The following is a 26,654-nucleotide window of genomic DNA, read 5'->3' as shown; positions in this document are numbered from 1 at the left end:
CTGGCCCCCAGCAGCCCGAGCGCGCAAAACCGGGTCAAACCCAAACCAGGACACGTTTAATTCCCTCCAGCACGTTAACACGGAGACTGCTTATGCCACCGGCGCTCGTCCACTCGCGCCTCCCAGCCCGCGGGCTGCGGCTGTTTGGGGTCGCCTAGCCAACGCGCTCGGCCCCCCGCAGGTCCCGCCGCCGCCGCCGCCGCCGCCGCCTAGTGGCTTAGGGGATGCGGCCAGTGTGGCGGGCCGGGGGACGCCGCCCCTCCGCCGCAGGGCCGGGGATCCACGGGGGCGGGGTGGCGGTGGCGGCCAGGGTCTCAGCAGGCTGTGCATGCGGAGCAGTTGCGTGTCCCCAACCGAGGCCTGGCAGAGGCTTGCAGGCGGGGCCGGGGCCTGGCTGCCTGCGGGACCAGAGGGCGGTGCGACTGGAGGACGGCCGCCCGGCCGGGCCCCTAGAGGCCCTGCCACGGCTTCCCGATGGCCTGGATGTGCTCCTTGGCCTTGAGGCGCAGCGCCGCGATGCTGCTGTTGCGCGGGTCCGCCTCCTCCAGCGGGCATTTGTCCCCGAAGTCGGGGGCGCACGGGTAGGCCGGCGGCGGCGGCGGCCCGAGCGGCGGCCCGAGCGGCGGCATGCCGGGGCCCAGCGGCGGCGGCGGCGCGTTCAGGAAGGCGGGCGGCGGCGGCGGCGGCGGCGGCGGCGGCGGCGGCGGCGGCGGCGGCGGCGGCGGCGTGTAGCTGGTGGGCAGGCTGGGCGCGCGCGGCCCGAAGCCGGGCAGGCTCTGCAGCGCCGTGGCGCCCCCTGCCGGCAGCGGCGGCCCGAGCCAGGACTCCAGCGGCAGGGCGCCCCCTGCCGGCCCCGCGCCGCCGCCGCTCGAGCCCGCGTCCAAGGGCGCTAGGGCGGCGCAGGGCGGTGAAGGGCGGAAGGAGAGCAGGGGCGAGTCCTGCAGCTTCATGGACGACACTTCCAGCTTCTCCTGCCGCCGCCACTTGGCACGGCGGTTCTGGAACCACACCTGCGAGAGGCAGCACAGGTGGCTGAGACTCAGGTGCGCCCCGCCCCGCCCCCTGGCAGGCCCTTGCTCTTATGACCCTCCTCCCTATTTCTTTCCCAGCCGGGTTTCCCCTCGTTATTCCTCTGGTCTTTCAGTACCACCCCGGCCCTCCGTGTCTCCACCTTCCCCCTGCTCGTCCCGTCCACGGCAGTGGCTGGATCTGGCTCCAAACCCTCGGTGTCGGCTGGGATCCGACTGGGGGACTTGGGAAACCAGTCTCTGTCCCATTTGTCCCTGCTCCTTGTGACCTACAGCTCGGCCAGGCCACCGCAGACACCACCTCCCTGGGGTGCAGCACACCCACACTCACTGAGCTGTGCCCACCGTTGTTGTCTTGAGTTACAAACATACAAACAAACTGCTCGAACAGGCGGCTTCCAGGGGGACACTAGAAAGATTTCCAGGCACTGCCAGTGATATTGATTAGATAGGAGCAGGTGAGCTTAATTTCACCTTCTAAGCCCAAAACAAACCCCCGGCTGTTGCAACACATACTGACCCTAGATAGGGTTTCTTTAAGCACTCAGTTAGCCTCTCCTTTCTCTTGAAGAGTGGTTGGTGGCGTTGAACCTTGGAACTTGGAGTTAGTCACCCAATGTTTAAACCCTTGTGTCATCAGGCCTCCTTTCTTTATCACAGTGCATTTGAATTGCTGCTTCCGTAAGATTTTCATTCCATTGTCCCCTGTGTAAGCACCTCTGATGTTCCTTTTCAACGATTTTCAAAGATTCTAACAAGTTACAGACTCTATCAATCGAGCTTTAACTAAACCCACTGCCATCCAAGTGATTCCCAGAGACCCAGGTGTGCGAGATTGGAAGTCTTTCTGGAAGCAGACAGCCTCATCTTTCTCCCTGTGAACTACCGACCTTGTCTGAGCAGCCCAATACCTATCTAACCCAGCCGCCAGGGCTCCATAAACATTGAGTTCATCCATTACCTTGCTTTACACTGTGATGTTCGTTTTAGTATTTGACATAAGCTAAAAGCTCAGTGCATTGAAGAGTCTTGTTTGTTTACATATGGAAAGTCTGCCGAGAGTAGAGCCTGGTGGCTTATGATGGACCTGCCAGCTGATTTGATAGCTGTGCAGGGAAGGGGACCATTCCTGTGGCAGCAGAGGTCACTCCCCTTGGAAGGTAAGCTCAGAGAACGGGAGTCTGGAAAGAAGTTTGGTCAAACTGAGGGTCAGCTCTGGAGAATGGAAACTTCCAGAAGGAGACCGCAGTTAATACCCAGAGGAGGACAAAGCCTAGAGCAGGTAGGATTGGGAGAGAGGGGGAGGAGAGTCCAAATAAAATGTAACTATGGCTGCTCTCCTTCCTGTAAAGTGTTCATGTTCATGCCCAAGGACCAGAAGTTTCCCAAAGCTTAGCTATGTGCCAGCAATAGAGAGATGGGAAGACTGGCCTGGATGAGGGTTCCCACTCCACTACGTCCTGCACCCACTCCATCCAGTGGGGAGCCTTGGTCATAAGTCATAGGTCACAGGGCTGAAGATAAAAGCCTCTACTAGGCTTCTACTCTCTTGCTGCCCTTAACACTTGAAGCTTCCCCATCCTACTACAGATGACAGCAGGTGCTTGGTGGTGTCTGCCTTGCCCTCTGCTCCAAGTCCCAGGGACCCTGCAGGGCAGTGTAGAACGGCTCCAGCCGGTAGTCCATAGTCTGCCAGGGACCTAAGTCTTTCTCACTAAATCTTCTCCTGCAGAGCGGCCAGTGGGTTTCAACACCTATGCTCTGAGGAGTAGCCCTGCCTTGTGCTGATCCATCCGGCCACCGGGTCTCCTTGTTTGCATCAAGCCGGGTATTACACACTGGGCAGACACGGGCCACTGTGCAGGCCGGTGGGCACTGAGAAGCCACAGACGTGGCACTTAAGTATCTCATACTCCGTGGAAAAGCCGGACCCCCCACCACAAGCAGGTCTGAGAAAGGAACCAGATGGGATGGGGGGTGGGTGTGGGCTGTTGGGTCTGCAGGGGCCCTGAGGGCTGCCCTCTGCCCTTCTTTCTTCCTCTCCAGGGTCCCCCCTTCCCTACTTCACCCTCCCTCCCCAGGAAACAGGTGCTAGAATTTCCACCCCTCTCAAAGACATCATGGCACTGCCCTAAATTAAGGGGAAAGGGACTGTCTTTGCTAGGCTGTCCCAAATCAAATTAGGGAACAATTTCTTTAAACCCCCGACTTCCACTCATTACTTTAGCCTCCTAGACTGAGCCGAAAAGACAAAAGGCCCGAAGAACCTGTCCCCATTTCAGCCAAGTCACAAAGCCCCCATACACCTAAGTCCCCACACTTCCTGGAAATCTAATTTATTAGACACACGGAAACACCACCTCAGTCCAGGGGCCTTTCAGAGGCAGGGAAATTCACCCTCCTCCTTGCCCTTTCAGGCCTCTTGGTAAACGCTCCCCTTTGGAAATCCTCCCAGGTTTTTCACAGATGACTAGCAAATATTTAAGGCTTTCAAATATTTTAATGATCAGGGATTAAGGATAATTCAGCTTTAATTAAAGCGAAAACCCCTCTACAATAAAAAAGAAAAAAGAAAAGTTCTAGGCTGCGGGAATTTCGCTTGGACGTGCCCAGGTGCCGAGAAGCAAAGTCAGTTTCTTAACCCCACTGTAAGTTTCAACTGAGTAGCCTCCAGGCCCCGTGGCCTGGAGATGCGGCTTTTGCTGTGCACCCAAGGCCTCAGCTCAGCTCAGCTCCTGGAGGGAGCGATCTGAGCCCCATGTTACCTACCCTCCAGTCGCTCCCTGCCTACCTTGCCTTCCTGCCCAGCTCTTTTTCGTGGTGATTCACCCCTGCTGTGGCCACAGAGCGGTCAACCTCTACATTCAGCAAGCCATTCCCAGCTCCTCAGCTTAGAAGAGGGGACCCCCCCCCAAGGAAAGATCAAGCTACACTTTCAGACCGTGGGTGGTTTGTGACAGGCCTAGGGGACCACCCAGAGGGGAGGGCAAAGGGTCACCAGTAATTCCAGGGGCGCACCTGATGACAGTGTGTGCCTTGACTCTCCCTTTCGGGTCACCGTCCCCCAGTGGGTTCCTTTACCTGGACTCGGACCTCAGGGAGGTTGACCTTCCCGGCCAGCTCCTCGCGGCTGTACACGTCGGGGTAGTGGGACTTCTCGAAGGCGCGCTCCAGTTCATGGAGCTGGTACGTGGTGAATGTAGTGCGGTTCCGCCGGTGCTTCTTCTTGGGCAGTTCCTCCTCCGCCAGCTTGCTGTCACCTGCCGCGGGTCCGGCCAGCAGCCCCGGGCTTGGCCGCGCCTCTCCGGGCTCCTTGGGGCAGTAGGGCCGAGGGGCTGTGGGCCAAGGTCCAGTTGGAGTCAGAGACTTCCTGGGGCGCCTGGTTGCCCACCCGCCTCCCAGAGCTGGCCAGCAGCGCACTCTGGGATGGTCGCAGAGGGCCTGGGGCGATGGCTGGCAGGGGTGCCCAAGCTTTTTCCGAACACAAGTTGGAAGCTCCCACTAGAGACGGCGGGGTCCCCTCCCAGGGACCCAGCAGAAGCTGCATCCTACGCACCAGGGGCTAAATCTCCGGCTGGGGCTGTGCGCACCCCTCTGCCGGGAGCCAGAGTCTGGGCCCTGGGGCGTGCACTCACCTTCGTACTCAGCGCCCTGAGCTGGGGAGGCCTCGATGCCTGCGGGTGCCTGGGCGTGGGCGGCCCGAGTCCCGGGCCTCTGCTCCCGTTCTTTGGTGCTCTGGGCCCCGCGCTGGGCCGGGAAGGGGTCGAGGAGTCCGTCGTCGTCCTTGGTGAACCCCAGGATGGCCTCGATGCTATGCAGTCGCGCGGGGTTGGCGCCCGGGCCGCGGAGCAGGTGGCCAGCGAGAGCAAAGCCACCGTCGGCCATGGAGGGCGCGCAGCTGGGCAGGTGCATGGGGTCGCGGGAGGCTTTAGGGAGAGCGAAACTCCCCGTCGGCCCGGCCCCAGGCGGCCTTCTCACTGGAGGGACCCGCCCCGAAGCCCAGCTCAGTGGGCAACACGGTTTGGGGCTGTGCGCTGGAGCCGGGGCGCCGCCAGCCAGGGTCCAGCTGGAATGGGTTGATCAGGCTCTGGGCGCAGGGGCTGGGGACGCCTGGGGGCAGCCCACCCGGCCCCGCCCCCTCACAGCCCCCGCCCCTCTCAACGCCCCTTCTGCAGACTTATTCTTTCTCCACTACTTGGGGTTCCAGACTTGTAGCCCCCCTTACCGCCGGCGCCAGCACCCTGAGCACCCACCGCCCACTTGCAAACCTCTAAACTGCTGACAGGAACATCTGATTGGGGCTGACGGGGGTCTCTTTACCTGGCCCGGACTCCGGAGGGAGTGCTGTGCCCCTCAGCCCAGCCACCTAGGGCTCCCCTCTGTCTCTGACTCACCTCCCGCCTCGGGCTCCCCTCCCCACTCTGACTTTCCTCCCCTGTGTCCTCCGCAGAGCTGCGCGCCTGGACGGGCGCCCCTGGCAGGCCGAGAGAGACTGAGTGGCCCCACCGCCCTAAGAGTCAGTCTTCCAATCTCCGGGGTTCCAATGTCCCGCTATTTTTTTACCCGCTTGGAAGCCCCTCTCGCCGCCTCGGTGCTCTGAAGCCCGGCTCCAGCTCCCTTGGCCTGGCTGCCTCTGTCCTAGAGGCTCCTCCTTGTCCCCTGGTACTTGCTCGCAGGCAGGCGTCCTCACCCCAGCGCCCGCCCCAGAGGCAGCAAGGCCATCTGTGCCGCTGGCTCAGTGACCTCACGTGCCCGACGGAGCCCCAGTGGGATGCGCTGTCGGCTCAGCTCGCCTCCCCCCACACCCAGGAGACTCGCTGGGGGGTTGCTCTGGATAAGGATGGGGGGAGGATGCCCCTAGGTGGCCATGCAGGGTGTGTCTCCCCACCCCTTCCAACAACCTTCCCAGCCAAGGAGGGGTCCAACCTCTGGCTAATGGGGGGAGGCCATCGGCCGAGGACAGGGCCTTGGGCTTCCCTGGGGGCTGCAGAGTAATCCGCTTGCCTCTCAGTCCCCTTCGGGGGCCCCTCGAGGCTTTCCTGGCCCAAAGAGACTCATTGGAGCCACGATGGCTTAGGGTCGGCACTGCGCTCTGGGAGCAGAGTCCTGAACCTGCCCTCAGGTCATACGTTCCACCCAGGACTCGCCGAAAGGGAACTAAAATTCTTTTCCAGGAAGGTGAGGACAGGAGACTCTCTCCCCAAATCTCCTTCTCGGTAGGTGCTTGAGTTCCGAGATGCCCGGATCTTTCTGACCCAGTGCGATGCCCCTGTCAGAGTAGAACTGCCGCTATGCAGCTTTCTAAGGAAGGAACCCACCAGAGGCGGTAGGGGATGGGGAAATGGGTTTGAAGTCTTGGAAACCCTAAGAGGGCCATTCTGTAGGCTTGCTCCATGAGTGAGCATCGGCTCCAAGGCCTCTTGTTGGGAGTTTGGAGGTTGGGAGCCTTTCTGCAAGCAAATCCCCTTTCGGAAAGATGCCCAAGTGACTGTCCGGCTCACAGGCAGGCTACCGATTACTGCCTTCCTGGGGCGGTTCTCAGGGAGAGAGATGAGGCTTTCTACTCCCTTACAGAGTGAGAGGAATCCCACAGGGACAAGTCTAGTGCGCCCTATAGGGTCGCTCTGAATCATAGGCAAGTGAGTGGTGGAGGGAGTCCCACCATGTGGGCGGTGCCAACAACCCCACAGAAATGGAAGACCAGGCAGGCGTCCAGAAGTTTCCATCTAACCTGGGACCCAAGACACAGTCATAAAAAAGGGGGGAAAATCACTTGGGCTAGTCCACCTTTAAAAGGCCATTGAAAAGGACCTGTGCCCTTAACAACTATAAGTTAGAGGTGAGCACAGGAGAGGTGGAGGGCCAGTGACCTCAGCGCCCCCAACACACAAAATAACAAGAACGGGAATTTTCAGGGGATGGAATTTCCCATTCATGGTAGAAAGTGCTTTTAATGAAAAACAAAACAAAATAAAAAACCCAAACCTAAATAATGTTAGAAACTTTTAAAAAGAAAACAAAAACCAGGTATAACCATATTGGAAGTTTCCAGGCCTCCAGTGGTTTGGAGCCCCGATAAGAACTGGAATTGGGAGACAGATGGCCTTCTCTACTCCCCCGATGAACTCCAGTCTTGGAAACCCACAGGGACAGTTGCGCTCGGTCCTAGCGGGTCACCACGAGGAGTCTGAGTTGCCTCCTCGATGGCAGGGAGACACACTGGTGCTGCAGTAGGCATCACTGGTGATCTGCTTCCACAAGGATGTTTTACAACCCCGCTGAGACCACGCTGATTTCTGCTCAGATTGAGCCTGTAGAGCAACAGAACTGCTCCGGTTTCCAAGACTGGATATCTGGAGGGGGCGTGGACAGCCTGGTCTTTCTCCTGGATCTCTAAAGATGGTAGCCTGGGTCCTCTGGGGTTGACAGGAGAGTCTTCCACATGCCTTCCCATTCCCCTTGTCATCGGAGCTGGACAGCTATTGTCTGGGCCCATTTGGCAGAAGAGAAAACTGAGGTCTGGGGTGTTTCCTGTGATGAAGTGGAGGGGTTGGGCTGGCTGGCTCCTTGTTTGCTGCTTTCTGGCCATAGCTATGATATTTTAAAACCCAAAGAACTCAGATCTTCTCCTGCACTCTGCTGCTTAATCCCTCTGCTAGGCTGAGTCCTTTACCCAGAGGCCTCCCTGAGGAAATGAAGTCACAGCCCACAACACTGGCCTTTGGGCACTGGCCAAACACCAGACATGCCCAGGGGAGGTTCTGCCACAGCTTGAGCTAAATCTGCCCCCAGCCCCTTACCCAGCATGCCAGGCCACCACAGCTTTATGTACCCTTTACATGCACTGGGTGGGCTGAGATGACTATGGGTTGGCCCTTGGGATCATGAATTAGTATTTTGCTGTTTCCCTCCCAGTGAGGATACATTTTAGGTAAATTTCCCCAATATTAAATTGATCTCTATTATCACCACTAGGTTGGCAGAGGTTCCTTAAGCTGCTGTCCACATGCTGCTAAGGGGCTTATGGGCTTGTTTTCCAAAGTTAATTCCCTGGGGGACTGCCCAGTGTTCCCTAATAGGCCCAGGTGAGGCTAGCTTTTATTTACTGTTTATTGCCGAGTCTCAGGAGAAAAGCAGCAAAGACTTCAACAGCCTCTGGGCGAGGGCCGGCCTGTGGGGGAGCAGAACCAAGTGGGAGCCCAGGAGGGCCGGCAGCCTTTGTGCGAGGATAAAGAGCTAGCCGTGGCATTGTGGGCTCGGAGGAGGGTCCTCCAAGCAATCAGCAGGGGTCATTGTGAGGGGCTAATCTACATGTGTATTTCCCAAGAACTCCATTAGGGGAGTTGAATGGGCTAGGCCATGTCCCTAATTCTTCCCGCCTGGGCGGCAGTTTCCCAACAGTTAGGCCCGCCTTTAACCAGCCCCGCTTCAGGGAAAGCGAGGAGCCTGGCTTCTGAACCCCGCCTCTGTTTAATTCATTAATTCATTAGCTGGATCAAAGACAATGGCCGTCTCCTGGCCGGCCCCAGGCCGTTAAACTTGGCGTGCTATGGAGAGAAGTTTCCAGAAGGGAAGAGAGGCAGAGGGAGGGAGGCAGGGAAACGCTGTTGGGTTGGGAGTGGGGTTGGGGGATGTCTTGAGAAGGGGAGGCGCCTGCAAAGTGGGAAGGACCCATGGACCTGGGGGAGAGAGTTTGAGAAGAAAGGCGATAGGGTCAGGTTAGCTCAAGGAAAATGCCACCTGAAGGTGGCCAGTAGCTATTTGAGGCTGTCCTGCAACTCTTTACAGGAGTAGAAAGTCCCGCCTTTATTCCACGGAGCAGCGGGTCATCATACTGATGACCTTTTGTGTAGCAGCCTAACGGAACCCACTAGCCAGGGCGAGTGAAGCAGGCCTCCTATAGAAGGACCCAGGAAAAGCAGGAGACGCCCACACTTATCGTGGATTATGGTCTATGGTTCAAAAGGCTTCATTATCAGTGGGGTACTTTTGTTGTTTTCCTGAATAAGGTGCCGTAGGCCAAACGTTTGGGCACCTATGAAGTTGATCCACTTAGAAAAATAAGTTTTCATGTGGCAATAGCTTTACTTGTCTTGGCCACATTTGAAGACCACTGATAGAGACTCAGGGAAGGCAACTTTAATTTCAGCCAAGGCAAAACCTAAATTCATACAGGGATTGCCATCCCCTCCCCCAGCGGTCGCCTACACACAGTCAACATATTCAACCTCTAAAAGCTAAAGTACTGTATCATGATGTGGTGGTTAGGCGGTCCAGTTGGTTCCAGCTCACCGGGACTCTGTGCACAACAGAATGAAGCCCTGCCCTGTCCCATGCCTGCCACCCTCACAATTGCTGTTTGAGCCCACTGTGCAGCCACTGGGTCCATCCAACTTGTTGAAGACTGTGGTAGTTACATAATCTGGTGTCAATTTGAGTGTAGGGGTGGAGTCTAGCCTGCCAATCAGGATATAGCCAATGAGGCCTCCGTGTGGGCATGGCCTTCTCCTGAGGGTTCTGAGAATGCCTGTATTTCCTCCTTGGAGGCGGGAGACACTCTCTGCTCATGGAGCTATAAAGCTCTTTCCTACACACATGAGTGTCTATGGATTTGTTTCTCTAGTCATTGCAGACTGACACACGGACCTTTCTCTTTTCCACTGATGGAATACTTTACCCAGCATGATGTCTGTTTCCAGGGACTGGTCTCTCCTGACAGCATGTCCAAAGGATGTGACAGAGTCTCGCCATCCTCGCTTCGAAGGAGCACTCTGGCCTGTGGAACTTGGCGTGCTCCTATCACGAGTTACAGGGTGGGCCTCAAATGCGTATATCCTGCAAGACAGAGCTGCTTGTTCTTCTGGCAATCCACGCTGCTTTGAAGACTCTTCATCTGCACGGTCATTCAGACGTCTGCGTTCTCTGTTCTTCCTTTCTGCTGGCCAGCTTTCACTATTGACTATCAGGAGCTCTGGTGGTGCTGAGAGCTAAGCACCATAACATTGGCAGTTCGATGCGCCCGCAGCTCTGGGGGAGAAAGACGGGGCTGTCTGTGCCTGTAAAGGTTTACCCTCTCAGAAATCCCAAGGAGTAGTTGTACTTTATCCTTTAGGGGTCGCTACGAGTTGGAATTGACTCGACGGTAGTGCGTTTGTTTGCTTTCCTTTGATTGAATACTAACTCTACACCAGCAGGCATGGTGTTGAGTACTTTCCCATAGTTTGCCACATTTTTACGCAAAGGACTGGTGAAGTACATGGTTCTGCAAACAGTGCAACCGCCTCCTAAGTGAGCTGTGTTCATTATATGCATGGATGTGCGACTTATGAGGGCTGGTATTTGTGTAAATTGCCTTATGTCCTCGTCCTCAGCACCATCCCGGGGTGAAACTAGAGGTCGCCAAACTTATTGGGAGAAAGCTGGGCTTTCGACTCTTGTAAAGAGTTACAGTCTCAGAAACACACAGGGGTAGTTCCACCCTGTCCCATAGGGTCACTCTGAGTCAGTATGGCCCTGATGGCAGTGGATTTGGTTTGGGGTCTGGTTTCCCAGCCAGCCCACTTGGATTGTTGGGGGCCACTCTCCTCCTCCAGGGGGTGGTGCTGCTGTTTGAGAACTTGGTTCTCTCTGATGTCAGAGGTGCCTGCACTCACTGAAGAATTACAATGGGGTCCCTGAGTGATGTCTTTTTCTGCTCTCTTTCCCAGCCTCTCCTTTCTGTTGCGGGTGTGGAAGTGGAGATCAGGGAAATGAAGTGATTTTCCCAAGCTGAGTAGAAAGTTGGTGGCAGAGCTTGGACTCAGGCCAATCTCCAGACCCCCTGTCCCTCCCTGAGGTCACCGAGGCTTTGCTGAGCTCACTGGATGGGACACTGGGATGGCCCATGCTTGTGGTTCGAGTGAGTCTGGGCACAAGTCCTGAGGAAGAGCTATTTATTGTATAGACACAGAGAAGCTGCTCATTCCGTTACTGCCCCACCATTGACCAGCAAATGACCTTGATCCTCAGCAAGGGTTTGTAGCAGATGCAAGTCCAAGCAGGCCCTGTTTAAGGGGAAACTCCCTGGCAGTGCATTTTCAGGGCAGCCGGGCAAATAACAGTACTCCTCCCTACACATTGATGTGTTGGTTCATGATTCCCACCGGTTAGTTCTTCTCCCCAGCTCGGTGGAGCGACTTTGCATTAGTGGCTTTCGATCGGAAATCCAAAGCAAACCCACTGCTGCTGAATTGATTCTGATGTCCCCCATCCGTGGGTATGCACGGTTCTCATCTTCATGGGGGAGAAAGATGAGCCTTTCTACTCCCATAAAGAGTTACAGTCTTGGAAACCTGTAGGGGCAGTTCTAGCCTGTCCCACAGGGTCACTCGGAGTCAGAATTGACTCGATGGCAGGGAGATTTCATGGAAGCAGACTGCCACATCTTTATCCCATGGAGTGGCTGGTGGCTTTGAACTGCCCATCTTTCCTTTACCAGCGCACGATTAACCACGGAGGCACCAAGACACCCTCAAATCAGCCACGTACGGAGTCATTTCATAACAAAAATTGGCAAATAGGGCTCCCCACCCTCCTGCTTTAACTCCAGGCTATTCGTTTGAAAACATTTACTGGTGAGGGAGTTAGTTTATTGTGCCAACCTGGCTGATAAACACATGTGGGGTTAATTGAAGGGCAGAGGGATAAATGGCTCAGTGAGCCTCGCCTTTCTAGTTCTTGGGTCTCTTGCTTTCTGATGGTCGCACCAGGGTGCAGCTGCCTTAGCCAGTTCCCTGCTTAGCTGACAAGGGTCACTTCCTGAAAGATAACCCTGAGGAGAAGCCACAGGGGCCTACCCCAATGCAGCCCTGGGTGCTGGAGCAGCCGTGTGGAGACCCCTGCCAGCGCTGAGATGCTCACACATTCACTGACTTGGCTTTCCTCCTGCAGTCGGCATCATTGCATGTGTTTTGTGAGATGGAGGAGGACTTTGTGGATGGATGTTGGACATATGGCTTAATGGATTAATGTTGGACTTGTGGGCTTGGGCAGCACTGGGTGGGGATGGTTTCTTGATGTGCACTTAACCTTTATATAAAACTCTCTCTTATGCATGCATTTCTGTAGATTTGTTTCTGTAAAGTACCTAGACTCACACAACTATCATGTTAAAAGAAGAAGAAATCAGGTGTTTACTTATATTATTAAAATCAAAGCAATAGGTTGTATTTTTTTTTGGCTCAATATGGAACACTGCAGCATGACTTCAGAATATGTAAACAAGAGGGGAACGTGGATTTCTGGAAAAGAACTGGGCTCCTTTTGAGTTCCTACAGGCAAAGCGATGTGAAGATAACTCCTTTTTATCTGTTTTCTAATCAAACTAATTGAATTCAGAGTGTCTTGGGGGAGACAGACATTTAGCTTGAGGGGATGATGGTCTTGAAGCTGCACAATCCTATTAGAGGTAAGAAGGCAAATCCATGGATGCCCACTTTGCAGCAAACTTGGCCCGCCCCCACGCTGGACTTGGGCATCTCCAGGATCCTTCTCCCCTCTTCCTCTGGAAAGGACAGCATGCAGGGGAGCAATCAAGAGTTGAATGGCATTGGTTCTGTGCATGTTGCAAGGCCATATTCATTTTGGCTTCTACCTCCTGGCTTTCTTCCTACTTCGCTGGCTGTCGTTCTACAATAAGCCCTGCTGATTCCTCCTTTTGCCCTTGACCTCGGGAAGCCAGAGGCCAAGTCTGCTCCCTATCTTTAATCACTCCTTTGTTGATCCCTGACTCCATTCCACATCTCTCTTCTAAACTCCAGACTCATGAGATTGACTTCCTGTGAGATACCTCCACTTGGATGTGTTGGGTACCTCCAACTTAACACTGTCCAAACATAATTACTGAACAGAATTTCCCTTCTGAACCTGTTCCACTGCCAAACCAAATGAAACCCACTGCCATCAAGTCGATTCCAACCCAGAGGCCCTACATAGGATTTCTAAGGCTTCTAAGTCTCAGTGGGATCAGGCGGCCTATCATTATCCCATGGGTTTGATCATCAACCTTTCAGTCAGCAGCCGAATGCCCCGTGTCAGTAAATAGTGACTTTTCTTTCTCAGTTCTCAGGCCAGGACCCATATTGCTTCTCTGGGCTGACTGAGAGATGGGTGACTCAATCCCATCAGCCACTTCATGGGGGATGGGCCTGACAGTCTGCGTTTGTGAGAAATATAACCTTCGAAGCCCTGTGGGGGCAGGTCTATTCCATCACTGAGTTAGAACAGACTCGATGGCTTCATCATATGAACCGAATCTGCTGACTTTGACCATCTCCCACTGCCCCTCATCTGGCCTAAGCAAGGCCCCAGCTCTGCAGAAGCTCGGCAGTCCAGCAGTAGCTACTGTCCAGGCAGTGCCTATTCCCAGGGACTCCACACGTGCAACTTGGTCTTCCTGCTTTGACTTTCATTCCTCTTTGGTCTCTCAAGGGAGCAGCTAAGCTACCCTTTTGACACAAAAGTCACATCATGGTCATCGTAATGATGAACCCTTGCCCAACCTCCATTTCCCCAGTCCTCAGAGAGCCTGTGGTGACGTGATATCACTTGCTGGCTCTTCCACTCATGGTCTCTGTAACGCCCATCAAATGTCTGGGTAAGGGGACATGCAAGTCAGGTATACACGTCTCTAACGTGGGGATTGGTCAGTTTTGTCATTTCACTTATCTGTGACTCACTCCATATAAAGTAAGCCATCTCAGACACGGTGCCAGTGGCAGAAGGGGCAGCAGGCTTGGGCATTTATCAGCCCTGACGGAGCATTGTAACACCTGCACAAGTGTTACAGCATTACAGACAGCAGCCCAGGTCCACAGGCCTGAGAGCGATGTGCCTGCCAGCGTGGCTGAGAAGAGACACTGCAGCTAAAGACAGGCTCCTTCACATTTTTTATTCAGACTCGTTAACTTCCCTAGTAAACCTGTGAGTTCGGTGTGGCCACGGCGATAGCTTGCCAAACCCAGCAGAGACCAGAGAGCCTGGGCAGGTGGCTCGATGTCAGAAGACGGTAATGGAGCATGGGGAGTGGAGGCAGGTCTGACCTCTGTTCCAGAGATATCGGCCAGAGGCAAAGGTAGAGCCAGAGGATGCTGACACGGCCTCCACCTCATTTTCACAGAGTCCTACATGGTGCCACATCATCTGCTGACCAATCACTCAACTCATGTTGCCCTTGCTTAGTCCATTCTAGTCAGTTCCCCTATTGCTGCTCCTGGAATGTGCCCCTGGGCCTTTGTACGGCATGCGTCTGTGAAAGGAACGTGTGGCATTGGAAATGCATCAGCATCGATGTTAGACCACTCCCATGTGACCCCTCCACCCTTGGCTCCTCTGCCAACTTCACTCATTTGCTTCTGCCTCACTCTGCGTTCTTTCTTCCACACACCTGAACAACTTTCTCCCGCACCTTCCACCTGGAAAGAGTGTGCCAAGTGAAGGTATTATTCGAGGAAGCAGGTGTTGTGTGTGTGTGTGTGTGTGTGTGTGTGTGTGTGTATGTGGGAAAGTACCGTGCAGGTCCATCTGAGGACAAGCTTTCCATCGAGATCCCCACCTCCAGGTTCTTGGGGAGTCCCTAAAACAGGGTCCGGCACACAGCATGTTCTGGAGACTTCTTTTTCTTCCCTCTGTGGGGCACGCCCTGATGTACCTGTGATCATGCCATCCTTCTCTACACACCTCTGCACGAGGCTTGTCTTCAAACGCCTGCTCACAGAAATACAAGGGTGGTTTTCCATGACAATGAGCTTTTGGTGATGCCAAGCAGGTTGCATGAGCTGTTTTGAGCTCAGTGATCTGACTGGGGGATGGTCCTGGCCACAGGCACTCTGCGTCTCTCCCTCTTTGTTACTTTACCTTTTTAAACAAGAACATCCAATAGTCTCTCATCCAATCATCTTTACTCCCAAACTCAGTGCAGAGGTGCCTGGTGTTTTTAATTTTTGTTTTGTGTTTTAGAGGGTTTGGTAAACTCCTGTCATTTACTCTGCAGCTCAGAAACGCAAACTCCCTGCCATCAAGCCGATTCCGACCACCGTGGCTGCATAAGACAGGGCAGCACTGGCCCTGTGGGTCTCCAAGGCTGTGAAACTTTGCAGGAGCACAAACCTCACCTTTCCCCCATGGAGGAGCTGGTTGGTTTGAACCGCCGACCTCCTAGTTACAAGAACAGTGAGTAAGCCACCAGGACTCCTGATCTACTCTCTAAGATGTCTTTACTTAAATGTCAGATGCTTTTCTGCCCTTGCTACAGGGTGTGTGTGTGGTGTTGTGTAAACCGTGTGTAAATGAGTCATCTTCAAAGAAAGATGACGGTGACAAGCCCCTGCCACCTAAAGGGAAGTCCCAGAGCCTGTGGCTGCTTTGCCTGCGTCCTACGGACAAGTCAGACAAGTCCTCACTGCCCACATTCAGGTCAGTCTAAAAACACGACTGGCTGCTCAGTACCTGCCAGGCACGAGGGCTAACTGTGCAGGTGCTGACTCACTTCACCCTTCCAACATCCCTAGGAATTGATCATAGTATAACCCTGTCCTCCTCCCGCCCCTCACCTTCAAGCCACTTGTTTGGCTACTTCAGAAATACTTCTCCTGCCTCATATAATTTCTCCATCCTGAGCACCTCATCTCAAAGGCCCCCAGCAAATCTTCAACCATGTGCACTCATCCTGGTCTTTGGGCCCTTCTGCAGGCCTTTGGAGTTCCTTCCTGCACCGGGGCCTTTGCATATACTACCCCCGCTGCCTGAAACGCACCCCACCAACGATCACGTGATCTTGTCATTTTCATTTTCTGCACAAAATCATCTTACTAGTCCTTCACTTATTTATGACCTGTCTCCCCTCATTGTATTTCCAGTTGGTTCAATTACACCTTTTCTTCTATTCTTCACTGCATAAAGAAGCCTGATATCCCAGAGCCCTTTGTATACAGGTGGGGTTTTTTGGAGGGGGGGATGGGGGTGATGATACAGCGTTTAGCACTCTGACTTCTCTAGCAAAAAGTCTGTTTGCAGCACCCAGCGAACACAAGAACATGGGACCAGTGTCCGTGACCTGCACTGTTAGGGAGTAGGGGGTGGGGTCTGAGCTGCAGGTATGCAGGGAGCCCCACACTGCATCACACACGTGTTCCAGTCTTCTCCCCACACCTGCTGCGACAAAGCGGGAAGTCCACCTCCCTCTCCACCTCAACAATCACTGCAAAAGTTGTCTCAGCGCACGGCTTAGTGTGTGAACAGATGTGCTGGAAAACACGGTCAAGGTGAGTGCTCTAAGCCTTTCAAATAGCATCCCTTTGAAAGGGAGCAGAAACAGAAAAGGGGAGTGACCACTGCCAGGTATCCCAACACGTGCCCACTGAGTCGATGCTGACTTGTGGCACCCCACATGCGTCACAGTAGAACTGTGACCGGCGGGGTTTACAGGGACCAGGATCATGAGGGAGCAGACTGCCAGACCTGGCTGCTGCAGCCCCACAGGTGGCGTCACATCGCTCACCTTTGGGTCAGTAGCTGAGTGTCACTGTTCTCACCACCCAGGGACAAAAGGATTTACTGGAAGGTCCTCTGAAGACCTTTCCAGAGTCTCTCTAGTGTGCCCTTCCTTTGAAGGAGTGGGGAGAAGGGAGGGGGAAGGAGAGAGAGGGGACAGGTGGGTGAATTCCACAACTCGATTTGCCCGCTCCCATTGCTGTCTGCCATCCAGTGCAGTGGAGAGATCACCCAGCACTCAGAGAGAGCAAGCACCTCCAGTTCCCCTCCCGCACGGCAGTCACTCTTCCCGTGCTCCCTAGCATGATCTTCCCTCGCAGAGGGCTGCTGCCGCCTGCCCGTCTCCACTTCTCATCTCCTATCCCTCCCTGTGACTGCCCCTGGGCTGAGGAGCACCCAGGGGCCAGACTAGATGAGAAACACCCACAGCATCAAGGAAAGGAGCCGGGGAAGAGGTGGGGAGGGAGCCCTGCCCCAAGGAAGGAAGGCAAGAGGAAACAGGGCACTGGCTTTGGGTTCTATGGTCTGTAAGTAGGTGTGTCCCTTCTGCATCTGTCCCTCAGTTCCCTACTTCTGCCACCTTGATAACTCTTGCCCACAGTTCCTAGAGGGTTTCATAAGCCTACTACTATGTTAAAATACATGCTGTGTTCAGTGCCCCACCGAGTGCGCCCTGCCTCCGCCCCTGTGCCCCCTCACATCACAGAACACTTCTGCTCTGCCGTCTGCTTGATCTCTGTCATGGTGGCCTGTGCTTTCTCTCTGATGGTATCCAAGTCCATGTTCTGCAGATTCTGCAAGTGCCCAAGGATAGAATCTTTATCTTCTTCCTCTTCTTGATCTTCATCTACCATTTTCCGGAGGTCTTCGGGCAAGTCCACGTCGTCACCGGCCATCTGGATCTGGCTCTCGTCCATGTCACTCTACACAGCAGAGAAGCACAGGGATGGAGAATCACTCTGAGGCACACAGAAAAACACGCATGTCAAAAAGCAACATGAAAATAAACTTCTGTCCAGCCAGGTGATGGGGTTGTATGTCCACTCGGCTGGGCCAGGATTCCCAGGCGTTTAGCTCAGTCATCCCTCCTAATGTGAACTAATGTAACGTAATCAATTCCACGATGGGCTCTGCTGGGAGAAGCCCCCCAGATGGTTATGTGATGATTAGGGTGGTATATAAGCCCCTGGCTCAGGACACAACCTACATCCCACTGAAAGGAGTGTGGCCTGGTCCCTATGTAAGTGGATGCTGTGGGGGAAATTCACTCGCTCTTCGCTGCATTTGCAACCTACATCTGGCTCACCAATCTCCCGACTTGAGCCAATGACCTGCCATCTTGCCTGCTGATTCCGGGAGCCATCGGTGAGTGGCCTGCATCTGACCTGCTGACCTTAGTGTTATCTGGTGTGCCCTGGGTTCACCAGCCCCAAGGCTCTGTGAGTCAGGAGAAAACGCCACCGTAACAGCTGTCTTCTCTCAAGAGCCCAGCGTAACACAAGCAGGAAGGAAGAGTGCTGGGTGGTACTGGCAGGCAATGCTACTGAGGGAAAAGTGGGAGGTTCTGTCCACCCAGAGGTCCTTTGGAAGAAAGGCCTGGAGATCTACTTCCTAAAAAACACACACATTTCTACTGGAACTAATGGGACACAGGGCTACTCTGATGTACATCGGATTGCCAGGGTGGGAGTTGACTCAATGGCTATTATTTTACATATACATACATGTACAAGTGTACACATTTTATTTTTTAATGAAGGCAGGTGGTCTTGGTTACCTCACAGCTAACAGGGGCATTGGACCCCTCCTTCCCTACCCTTGGCCAATCAGGATCTTTGAGCACAATGGTTCCCCAGGTGTTGTCTCTGAGTATAAGCATCATACAGGAACCTGTTGAAAGCACAGGTCCATGGGCCTGTCCCAGATAACTGGGTTAGAAGCCACGGAGGTGGGGCCTGGCCCTCTCTGACTCATGCCATGTGCCAAGCATGAGAGTCACACCCAGCGCTCCCTCCCCTGCCAGCACCACAAGGTTGGGAGCCCTGTCCTTATCTCATGAGTGACATCACTAGAAGGGTGACATCTGGGTGGGCAGGGCCTCTGTGGTCAGAGCTCTGTCATTGCCCTTGTCACACCCGACTGCCAACCCGTTTCCCCCTGCTGCTGACAAGACGTGGGGCCTTCATGGACTCCCTTCCTGTCCCATGCACCATGTGTCCCTTTTCCTCCTCAGGGCCTGGCACAGATGAAGATGAACCTTCGTGGCTGGTGATGTTCTTAGACATGCTGCTGTGTGGCCCCAGCATGGCTGCTGCCCTTGTGGCTGTCACCTGGCTGCATGCAGAGCCTCTTGTTTCTCAAGGAGACAAGAATCTCAGAAAAGACACCCCCCGGGAAAGGAAACAAAACGACCCCAAAGTCAACGCCATCAAGTCAATGCCAACTCATAGCAACCCTACAGGACAGAACTGTCCTTCTGGGTTTCTGAAACTGCAACTCTTTACTGAAGCAAGGTAGTAGAAATTCTCCAGTGGCAGCAGTCAGAGAATTTCCTAAGGTCAGGTTTTAACATGAGGCAAACTGGGTGTCAGGGGCACAGAAGATGATGGCACCAGAAAAGCCGAGGACAGGACAGACAGGAGCAGATGTGCCTCAGTCCCCTTGCCTCTCAGTCAATTGGCTCGTGGCGACCACATGTGGTTTGCACTCCATTGAGTTTTCAAGGACTGAGTGGATCTCCAGGTCTCTTTTTAGGCTTTTTGTGGTAGCTGTATAATCTGTTGGCAATTTGAGAGGATTAAGAGTGAAGGGGTGGAGTCTAGCTGTCAATCAGGCCCATAGCCAATGAGGCCTCTGTGTGGCAGAACCTTCTGAGGATTCTGGGAATTTCTGTCTTCCTTTCTGGAGGTAGGAGACTCTCTCTCTTTGCTCACTCCCTGGGAGACATTGCAGCTGACAAGACACATGGACCTACACTAGTCCCCTGGAAGCTGGAGGAGCCACATGGAGACCCCTGCCGGCGCTGAGATGCTCACAACCCCACTGGGTCTACAAGACTTCCCATCTACTGGCCTATGATCTTCCTGCATTCAGCGTTATTGCATGTGTTGCATGAGTCTGAAGAGGAATCTGTAAATTGGTATCAGACACATGGACTGATTTGAGATTTATGGAATTGATCTGATTGGGCCAGGATGTTTTCTCAATATTCAATTGCTCTTATATATAAAGCTTTTTCTTATATACATATGTTTGTCTATGAATTTGTTCCTCTAGTCTACCCGGACTAACACACTCCTTCTGGGCAGACAACCTTTCCGTTAGCAGAAGCCACCAGGGTTGACCATTTGAACCACTCTGGTACTCCAAATGCATGTGTGCATGTGAACACACACACACACACACACACCACCCCACCTCACCCCCAAAAGGTCTCCTGTGCTCAGAAGCCTGCCTGTCAACGACTTCAGGGTCTAATAGATGAAGGCTGTAGGCTTCAGCCTTCCAGAGCCAGCTAGGGAAGCAGATAGCCATGGGATGCTGGCACCGGGAAGGGCCCTGGAGGGCTGGCCCATCAGGCCACTTTACAGATAGAGGACATCTCCAAGTCACAGTGGCACGCCCAGCACAGCCTGGACCACCACCAGGGGGTTCCTCGGGTGACAGAATCTTTGTAAAGTTGGGTCTGCTAAAAACTTCCAAACCAAACTCACTGCTATCCAGTAGATGCAGCCTCAGCCTCAGCGTAAGGGCAGAGGAGGCTGCCCCTGTGCGTTTCTAAGACTAGCTCTTTACAGGAGTGGAAAGCCCCATCTTTCTCCCATGCAACGGCTGCTGGATTTGAACCATGAGCGCATCTCGCAGTCATAAAGCCTGACTCATAACCACTGCCACCAAGGCTCCTGGTAAAAGCTTAGGTGGTCATTTTATCTCCATACGTTTTCCTTGAGCACTGGTAAGAAATTCAAGGCTGGTAATGACCACGTCTAGAGATGGATTCTCACCCTGCTGACGGTGTTGCGGTAGGTTATGCTTTGGGCGGCCAGCCCCAAGGTCAGAGGTTCAAATCCACCAGCGGCATGTGATGAAGGAAGAGGTGGCTGCCTGCCTCTGTAAAGTGGGGAGGCTTCCTGAAGACCATGGCAGCTCCCACTTTCCCCTCAGCAGCCAGGGTGGCCAGCGAAGCTTCCCCTGCAGTTGGCCAGGGCCCTTCCTAGCACTTAGCGGATTAATTAGTTCCTCGTCAAACAGTTGTGGAGATTAATGAGCTAGCTAATCCGCAGCGGCTCCAGGCCAGGCGCCCCATTCTATTTATTTCTTATTTACCTCCCCCCAGCGGTGGCCTCCCATCTCTGAGCACCCTTAGAGGGAGGGGGAAGAAGCAGGAGTTCAGCGGGGGCGGGGGGTGGGGGGGGTTCTCCCCTGTCCTAAAGGCAAGGGCTGGGAACGTGGCCAGGGCGGGGGCGGGGGGCGGGGTGGAGAGGTTGTCAGTAGTTTGGCCAACTGAACTACTTTCTCTACCACCATGGGGCCTAAGTAATGTGAAACTGTCACCTTCCAAAACACGACCCTCCAGTCCTTTAAAGAGGAGGTTCCTCTAATCAGGACCTCAAGAGATGACCCCTGATACCACGCGAGAAGAACCAGACCAGAGCTCAAATTCCTGTTGTTGCCAGGTTCCGACCCACAGCGACTTGATTTTTATGAAATTGTACAGGGGGGTGGAACCCAGTCTGTCAATCAGCTCACAGCCCGATGATGCCTCCTTGGGGATATGGCCATCTTATAAGAAAGGACGCTGGGAGCCCCCCTCACTCTCCTGCCCTTTGCCTTCATTTTTGCTGGGTCCCTGTGTCTGACTCTGGGGGTTCCCCAATGTGGGCTGCCTGACTCTGAGAGCTGAGGGCCCCCGGCCAGGCCTCCACCGACCTTGGCTCCGGGTAACTCTGTACCCACCGGCCTGTGATCTTCCTGGCCTGCATCACTGTTCTGTGTCATGAGCCTGCGGCTCGAGAGGAAGTTTGAAGAGCCCCTGGTCTGCAGGGGACTTGTGGACGTGAGTAGGCCTGGGCTGGGATGCCTGCCTTCTTGATGTAAGATGATTTCTGGATATAAAGCTCTTTCTTATACGTACACGCGTGTCACTGGGTTTGTTGCTCTTTACAACATGGCTTCACACACTATGTGAACATAATGAAACACTGCCTGGTTCTGTGCCCTCGTGACTCACGCCACACATATGCAACACATGCAATGATGTTGAATGCAGGCAGATCACAGGCCAGTGGGTGGAAAGTCTTGTGGATCCAGTCTGGTGGAAGCATCTCAGTGCTGACGTGGGTCTCCACATGGCTCCTCCAGCTACAAGGCTCTGGCTGCCATCAGCATAGCTCCGGGTGGCTTGTCAACAGGAATGTCTCACAGGGAGTGAGTATCCTACTCCCAGCAAGCTATTTATCTCCTTAGCGCCTCCAAATGAGGTCATCAAGCTACGACCTGATTGACAGGCTAGACTCCACCCCATCACTCTTAAGACTCAAGTGGACAACAGATGATGGAACAACCACAGTCAGCCAGCAGCCTGTCCTCAAGACAACCCCACCCAATACTCTCTCCCTCATGCCCACCTCCCCCTGCCTTCCACCTTTTCCCCATTCCAGTCTTGCCAGGCCCCCAACAAACAGGGGCGGGCCTCCACAAACTGACAGCATCCAAAAAACTGACTTAATCAGCCACAACCACTGGGCCATCTCACAGACCCTTGGGAAGTGCCCAGCCTGGCCCAGCACCTGGCGTGGACATGCTTGGAATGACTCCGTGAGCCCACTGGAAGGACTGGAGCAGTCAGTCCTCGGCATCGTGATGGCACAGTGGTTAAGCACTCGGCTACTCAAGCCAAAGTTGATGTCTGGGACCCACCGGCCCAGCGGTTCTCAACCTTCCTCATGCCGCCATCCTTTCATACAGTTCCTCAGATTGTAGTGACCCCCCCCACAACCATCAAATTATTTTCGTTGCTACTTCATCACTGTCATGAATCGGGTGAACCCTGTGAAAGGGTCGTTCGGCCGCCCAAAGGGGTCACGACCCACAGGTTGAGAACCGCTGCACCAGCCGCCCTGCGGGAGAAGGCCGTGGCTGTCTGCTCCGGTAAAGACTGAGAGCCCTGGAAACCCCAGGGGGCAGTTCTACCCTGTCCTGGGGGGTCTTGCGGAGCCAAGTTTACAGCAGCCATTGTTACAGCTAGCGTGCGGGTCATGTCCGTAGCTGCTGACTTGCTTACCTCTGTATTCTCAGGGCCCTGTAGCCCAGGGGTAGGGGAGCTGGCCTGAATGAGAGTATTCGCTCCACCACTTATGAGCTGTGCTCCTTTGGAGAAGTTCGACAACCACTCTGAGTGCTATTGTCTCATCCCTAGGTTGAGGCCACATCGTTTGCCTTAGGGCCAGCGAAGAGGTGGGATGCATCCACAGACTCCCCCCTCAGACTTAGGAGGGGGCTTTGGGCGGGGTGAGCCTGCCCCCTGTTGTGGTGCTAGCCTGGCTGGTCTCTGCACCTCCCTGTAGCCTGGAGCGGCTCCTGCCTGCACTCCACACACTTGGCTTTCCTGCCCACGCTTTCCCTTGGGACACCGGGCTCTCCATCCTGAGAGAAAGCCGCCTCTCAGCACTCCGTCACCCCTACCTGCAGTCAGCTCCTCTGTCTTACTTGTGGGCCCACAGCATGCGTCCAGCCTCTGGCTGCCGCCCTCTCTGGAAAGGTCCTCAAGCATGGACATGTGGGCAGTCCCCAGTCCTCAGGCTGGCACCTCCGAGCACCCAGAAGCACAGGTCTGGGGAAGAAAGCTGCATGAATCCTGGGATTCACCTGGGCTGGAATCCGGCCCCGGGCAAGCGCAGTGTAGGTGAGAGGAGGGCAGGCAGGTCTCGTTGGCTTGGCCAATTGCTTACCCAGGTGAAGCTGGTATATCCGGAGTGGGGCCCAGGGGAGAACCCTGAGAGCAAAAAGCCAGGACAGGTGATCCCAGCTACACAAACCTCCAGGTGAGGCCAAAAAGCAGAACCTTCGCCATCCTTCCAGAAGGCTGCTGCTGCTGACCCTCCACCAGCAGGACAGTTGCTTCAGGTGACAATGCTCACCCTGCAGTCACGTGAGCTGAAGCCCGGACCACGGACAGCGTGGGAGGGACAAAGGAGGACACAGTGACACTTGCTGGAACCATGCCAGGCCCCTCGCCCCTTTGGCTCAGGATCAAAATGCCTGTTCTGTGGGAAACCACAGTCAGCTCAGACCACTGTCCTGCAGAGGTGGCCAATGACAGGTGGACAGTGGGTGCCAGACCTGACCCTGTCACTCCCGGACTATGAGACCTTGGGCAAGTGCCCCATCGGTTCTGGTGCCCAGTGCAGAGGCGACTCAGGGGAGTGCCGAGCAGACAAGGGGCGCATCTGTGAACTGACCCTGCGAGCTTCAGGGCTTGGGACCAGTTGTGCTGATTAACACGTTGTGGGAGATGCGGAGCTGAATCAGGACCCCGCTGAAAGGGCCTCTGGGCAGAGGGTGGGGGCACGGCGGCCCTGAAGAGAAAGAGCCGACAGAGTCGGCAGTGTGGGGCCTGCAGGAGATTTGGCCCTGGACACTGAGCAGCCTTGTTCCCTCTGTTAACAAATGTCATCTGCCAGGAGTGGACAATAGCTGTCTTGTCCTGCTCTCTGCTGCCCAGGGGACAACATGAGGTGGGGGAGACCAGGGAAATTTTGACACAGTTCACACGTGTAATTCCTCATTACACCCCCCAAATAAAACTGCAGTGACAGCCCTGTGGACTGGACACCACCCCAGAGGACCTCCTAGAAGGAGGAGCTGAGCGCTGAAGAATAAGGTGAATGGACGAGTGAGTTACTGAGTGAGTGCTGAGTGAGTGAGTGAGCAAGAGAGTGAGTGAGTGAATGACTGAGTGTCTGAGTAAGAGTGAGTGAGTGAGTGAGTGTCTGAGCAAGAGAGTGAGTGAGTGAGCAAGAGAGTGAGTGAATGAGTGACTGAGTGTATGAGTAAGAGAGTGAGTGACTGAGTGTCTGAGTAAGAGTGAGTGAGTGAGTGAGTGTCTGAGCAAGAGAGTGAGTGACTGAGTGACTGAGTGTCTGAGTAAGAGAGTGAGTGACTGAGTGACTGAGTGTCTGAGCAAGAGAGTGAGTGACTGAGTGACTGAGTGTCTGAGTAAGAGTGAGTGAGTGAGTGAGTGAGTGAGTGTCTGAGCAAGAGAGTGAGTGACTGAGTGACTGAGTGTCTGAGTAAGAGAGTGAGTGACTGAGTGACTGAGTGTCTGAGCAAGAGAGTGAGTGACTGAGTGACTGAGTGTCTGAGCAAGAGAGTGAGTGACTGAGTGACTGAGTGTCTGAGTAAGAGAGTGAGTGAGTGAGTGACTGAGCAAGAGAGTGACTGAGTGACTGAACAGGAGAGAGTGAGTGAGAGAGTGAGTAACTAAGTGTCTGAGCGAGAGAGTGAGTGAGAGAGTGAGTGAGTGAGTGAGTGAGTGAGCCCATGTATCAGGACTAATTTAGGACCCCTGGTGTAGTAGTTACAAGTTTGGCTCTAACCTCAAGGCCAGTAGTTTAAAGCCACCAGTTGCTCCACTTGGGAAAGAGGAGGTTTTCTGCTCCTGTAAAGAGGCGCCGTCTCAGAAACCCACAGGAGCAGTTCTATCCTGCCCTATAGGGTCGCAGTGAATCGGAATTGACTCGATGGCGGTGTTTGAGAGATGAGACTGAAACATTGTATTGCTTGTCTTCTGCTCACCAGAAACCTCACCAACTTGGGATATTGTTTCAGGAAGTTAAGATGTATTCCTTTTAGACCCTCAGAGCAGAATCAGTCTAAGCTCTTGGTTTTCACCACAGACTTGTGTCTGACTTTGGCTCCAGCTCACATAGAGCCTGTAAGACAGACTAGAGCTCTTCATGGGAGCAGGAAACCCCCTCGTTCTTCTGAGAAGCAGCTCGTGGTTCCAATCGCTGACCTTGCAGTTGGCAGCCCAGCCCATAACCCGCTATGCCATGGGACTCCTTACTTCAAGGCTGTGTGAGTCCAGGTGGACTAGAAAGCCAAGTGCATAGACCTCACCTGTGCATGAGGAAGAGCTTTATCTACAAGAGCAATGGAATATTGAGAAAACATCCCAGCCCAGTCCAGTTCCGATATTAAGCCATATATCTGATACCAATCTGTAAATTCCTCTTCAGACTCACAAAACACTGAATGCAGGAAGATCACAGGCCAGTGGGTGGGAAATCTGTGGATCCAGTGGTGGTGGAAGCGTCTCAGCACCAGCTCAAGTCTTCACCTGGCTCCTTCAGCTCCAGGGCTCTAGTGTAGCTCCATGTGTCTTCTCAACAGTAATGTCTCGCAGGGAGTGAGTGTCCCGCTTCCCGCTGTCAGTGAGCGCCTCCAAATGAGGTCCTCAAGCTGCGACCTGATTGACAGGCTAAACTCCACCCCATCACTCTTAAGTCTCAAATTGACAACAGATTATGGAACTACCACAAAAGCCAACCAGGCAATTCCAATATGCGGAGGTGTTGAGCCTCACGGCCATCAGTCTCTTCCCTGTAGAGCAGGGTGAGATTATTCCCCCTTCAGACATGAGAGCACAACTCAGAGAGGGGAACTGACTGCTCCAGGTCACCCAGTACTCGGGGGCCAGATGAGATTGGACCCCCAGCAGCCCGATCTCTTGTGAAACCGTGTGTGTCAGGTCCACACCCACAAAGGAGCTTCATCACCTTGCTCTCTGAAGGGCAGGACCTTGCTCTCTGAAGGGCAGGACCTCAGTCTCTAAAGGACAGCCTGGGACCTGTGGCTTTCATAGGGGCTCCTGGACAGCGCAAATGGCTGTGTGCTCCACCACTAGACCAGAGCGTGGCAGCTCAAAACTCGCCAGGGCCGCCTCGGGTGACAAGCCCGGCCACCTGCTTCCCAAAGTTCACAGCCTTGAGCACCCATTGGGGGCTGGGAGAGGGCATGGCTGGTGAGACCCCCATGCCTGCTACCTGAGCCTCCAGTGATGTGTTCCTCCAGCCCCGGGCCCTTCCCCACATCTGT

General features: G+C 54.3%; 2 protein-coding genes across 2 annotated transcripts in view; both read right to left on the bottom strand.

Moving 5' to 3' along the window:
• Nucleotides 1–221: 221 nt before the first annotated feature.
• RAX (retina and anterior neural fold homeobox) lies at nt 222–5,010 on the bottom strand. The gene is made up of 3 exons (XM_075533053.1): nt 4,664–5,010; nt 4,110–4,363; nt 222–1,010 (listed from the first exon to the last, which is right to left on the bottom strand). Exons 1-3 carry the CDS (start codon nt 4,938–4,940, stop codon nt 450–452), a joined length of 1,092 nt encoding a protein of 363 aa, XP_075389168.1. The 5' UTR covers nt 4,941–5,010; the 3' UTR covers nt 222–449.
• A 2,002-nt stretch (nt 5,011–7,012) lies between these two features.
• CPLX4 (complexin 4) overlaps nt 7,013–26,654 on the bottom strand; it is a 34,431-nt gene continuing 14,789 nt past the window's right edge. The window contains exon 3 of the mRNA XM_075532709.1: nt 7,013–17,479. Coding sequence (XP_075388824.1) covers nt 17,252–17,479 — 228 coding nt within the window. The 3' untranslated portion in view covers nt 7,013–17,251. The remainder of the gene's footprint in view (nt 17,480–26,654) is intronic.

The sequence above is a fragment of the Tenrec ecaudatus genome, chromosome 15 (genome assembly GCF_050624435.1).
Source record: "Tenrec ecaudatus isolate mTenEca1 chromosome 15, mTenEca1.hap1, whole genome shotgun sequence".
NCBI lineage: Eukaryota > Metazoa > Chordata > Mammalia > Afrosoricida > Tenrecidae > Tenrec > Tenrec ecaudatus.
This window is presented reverse-complemented; position numbering and strand designations above follow the sequence as displayed.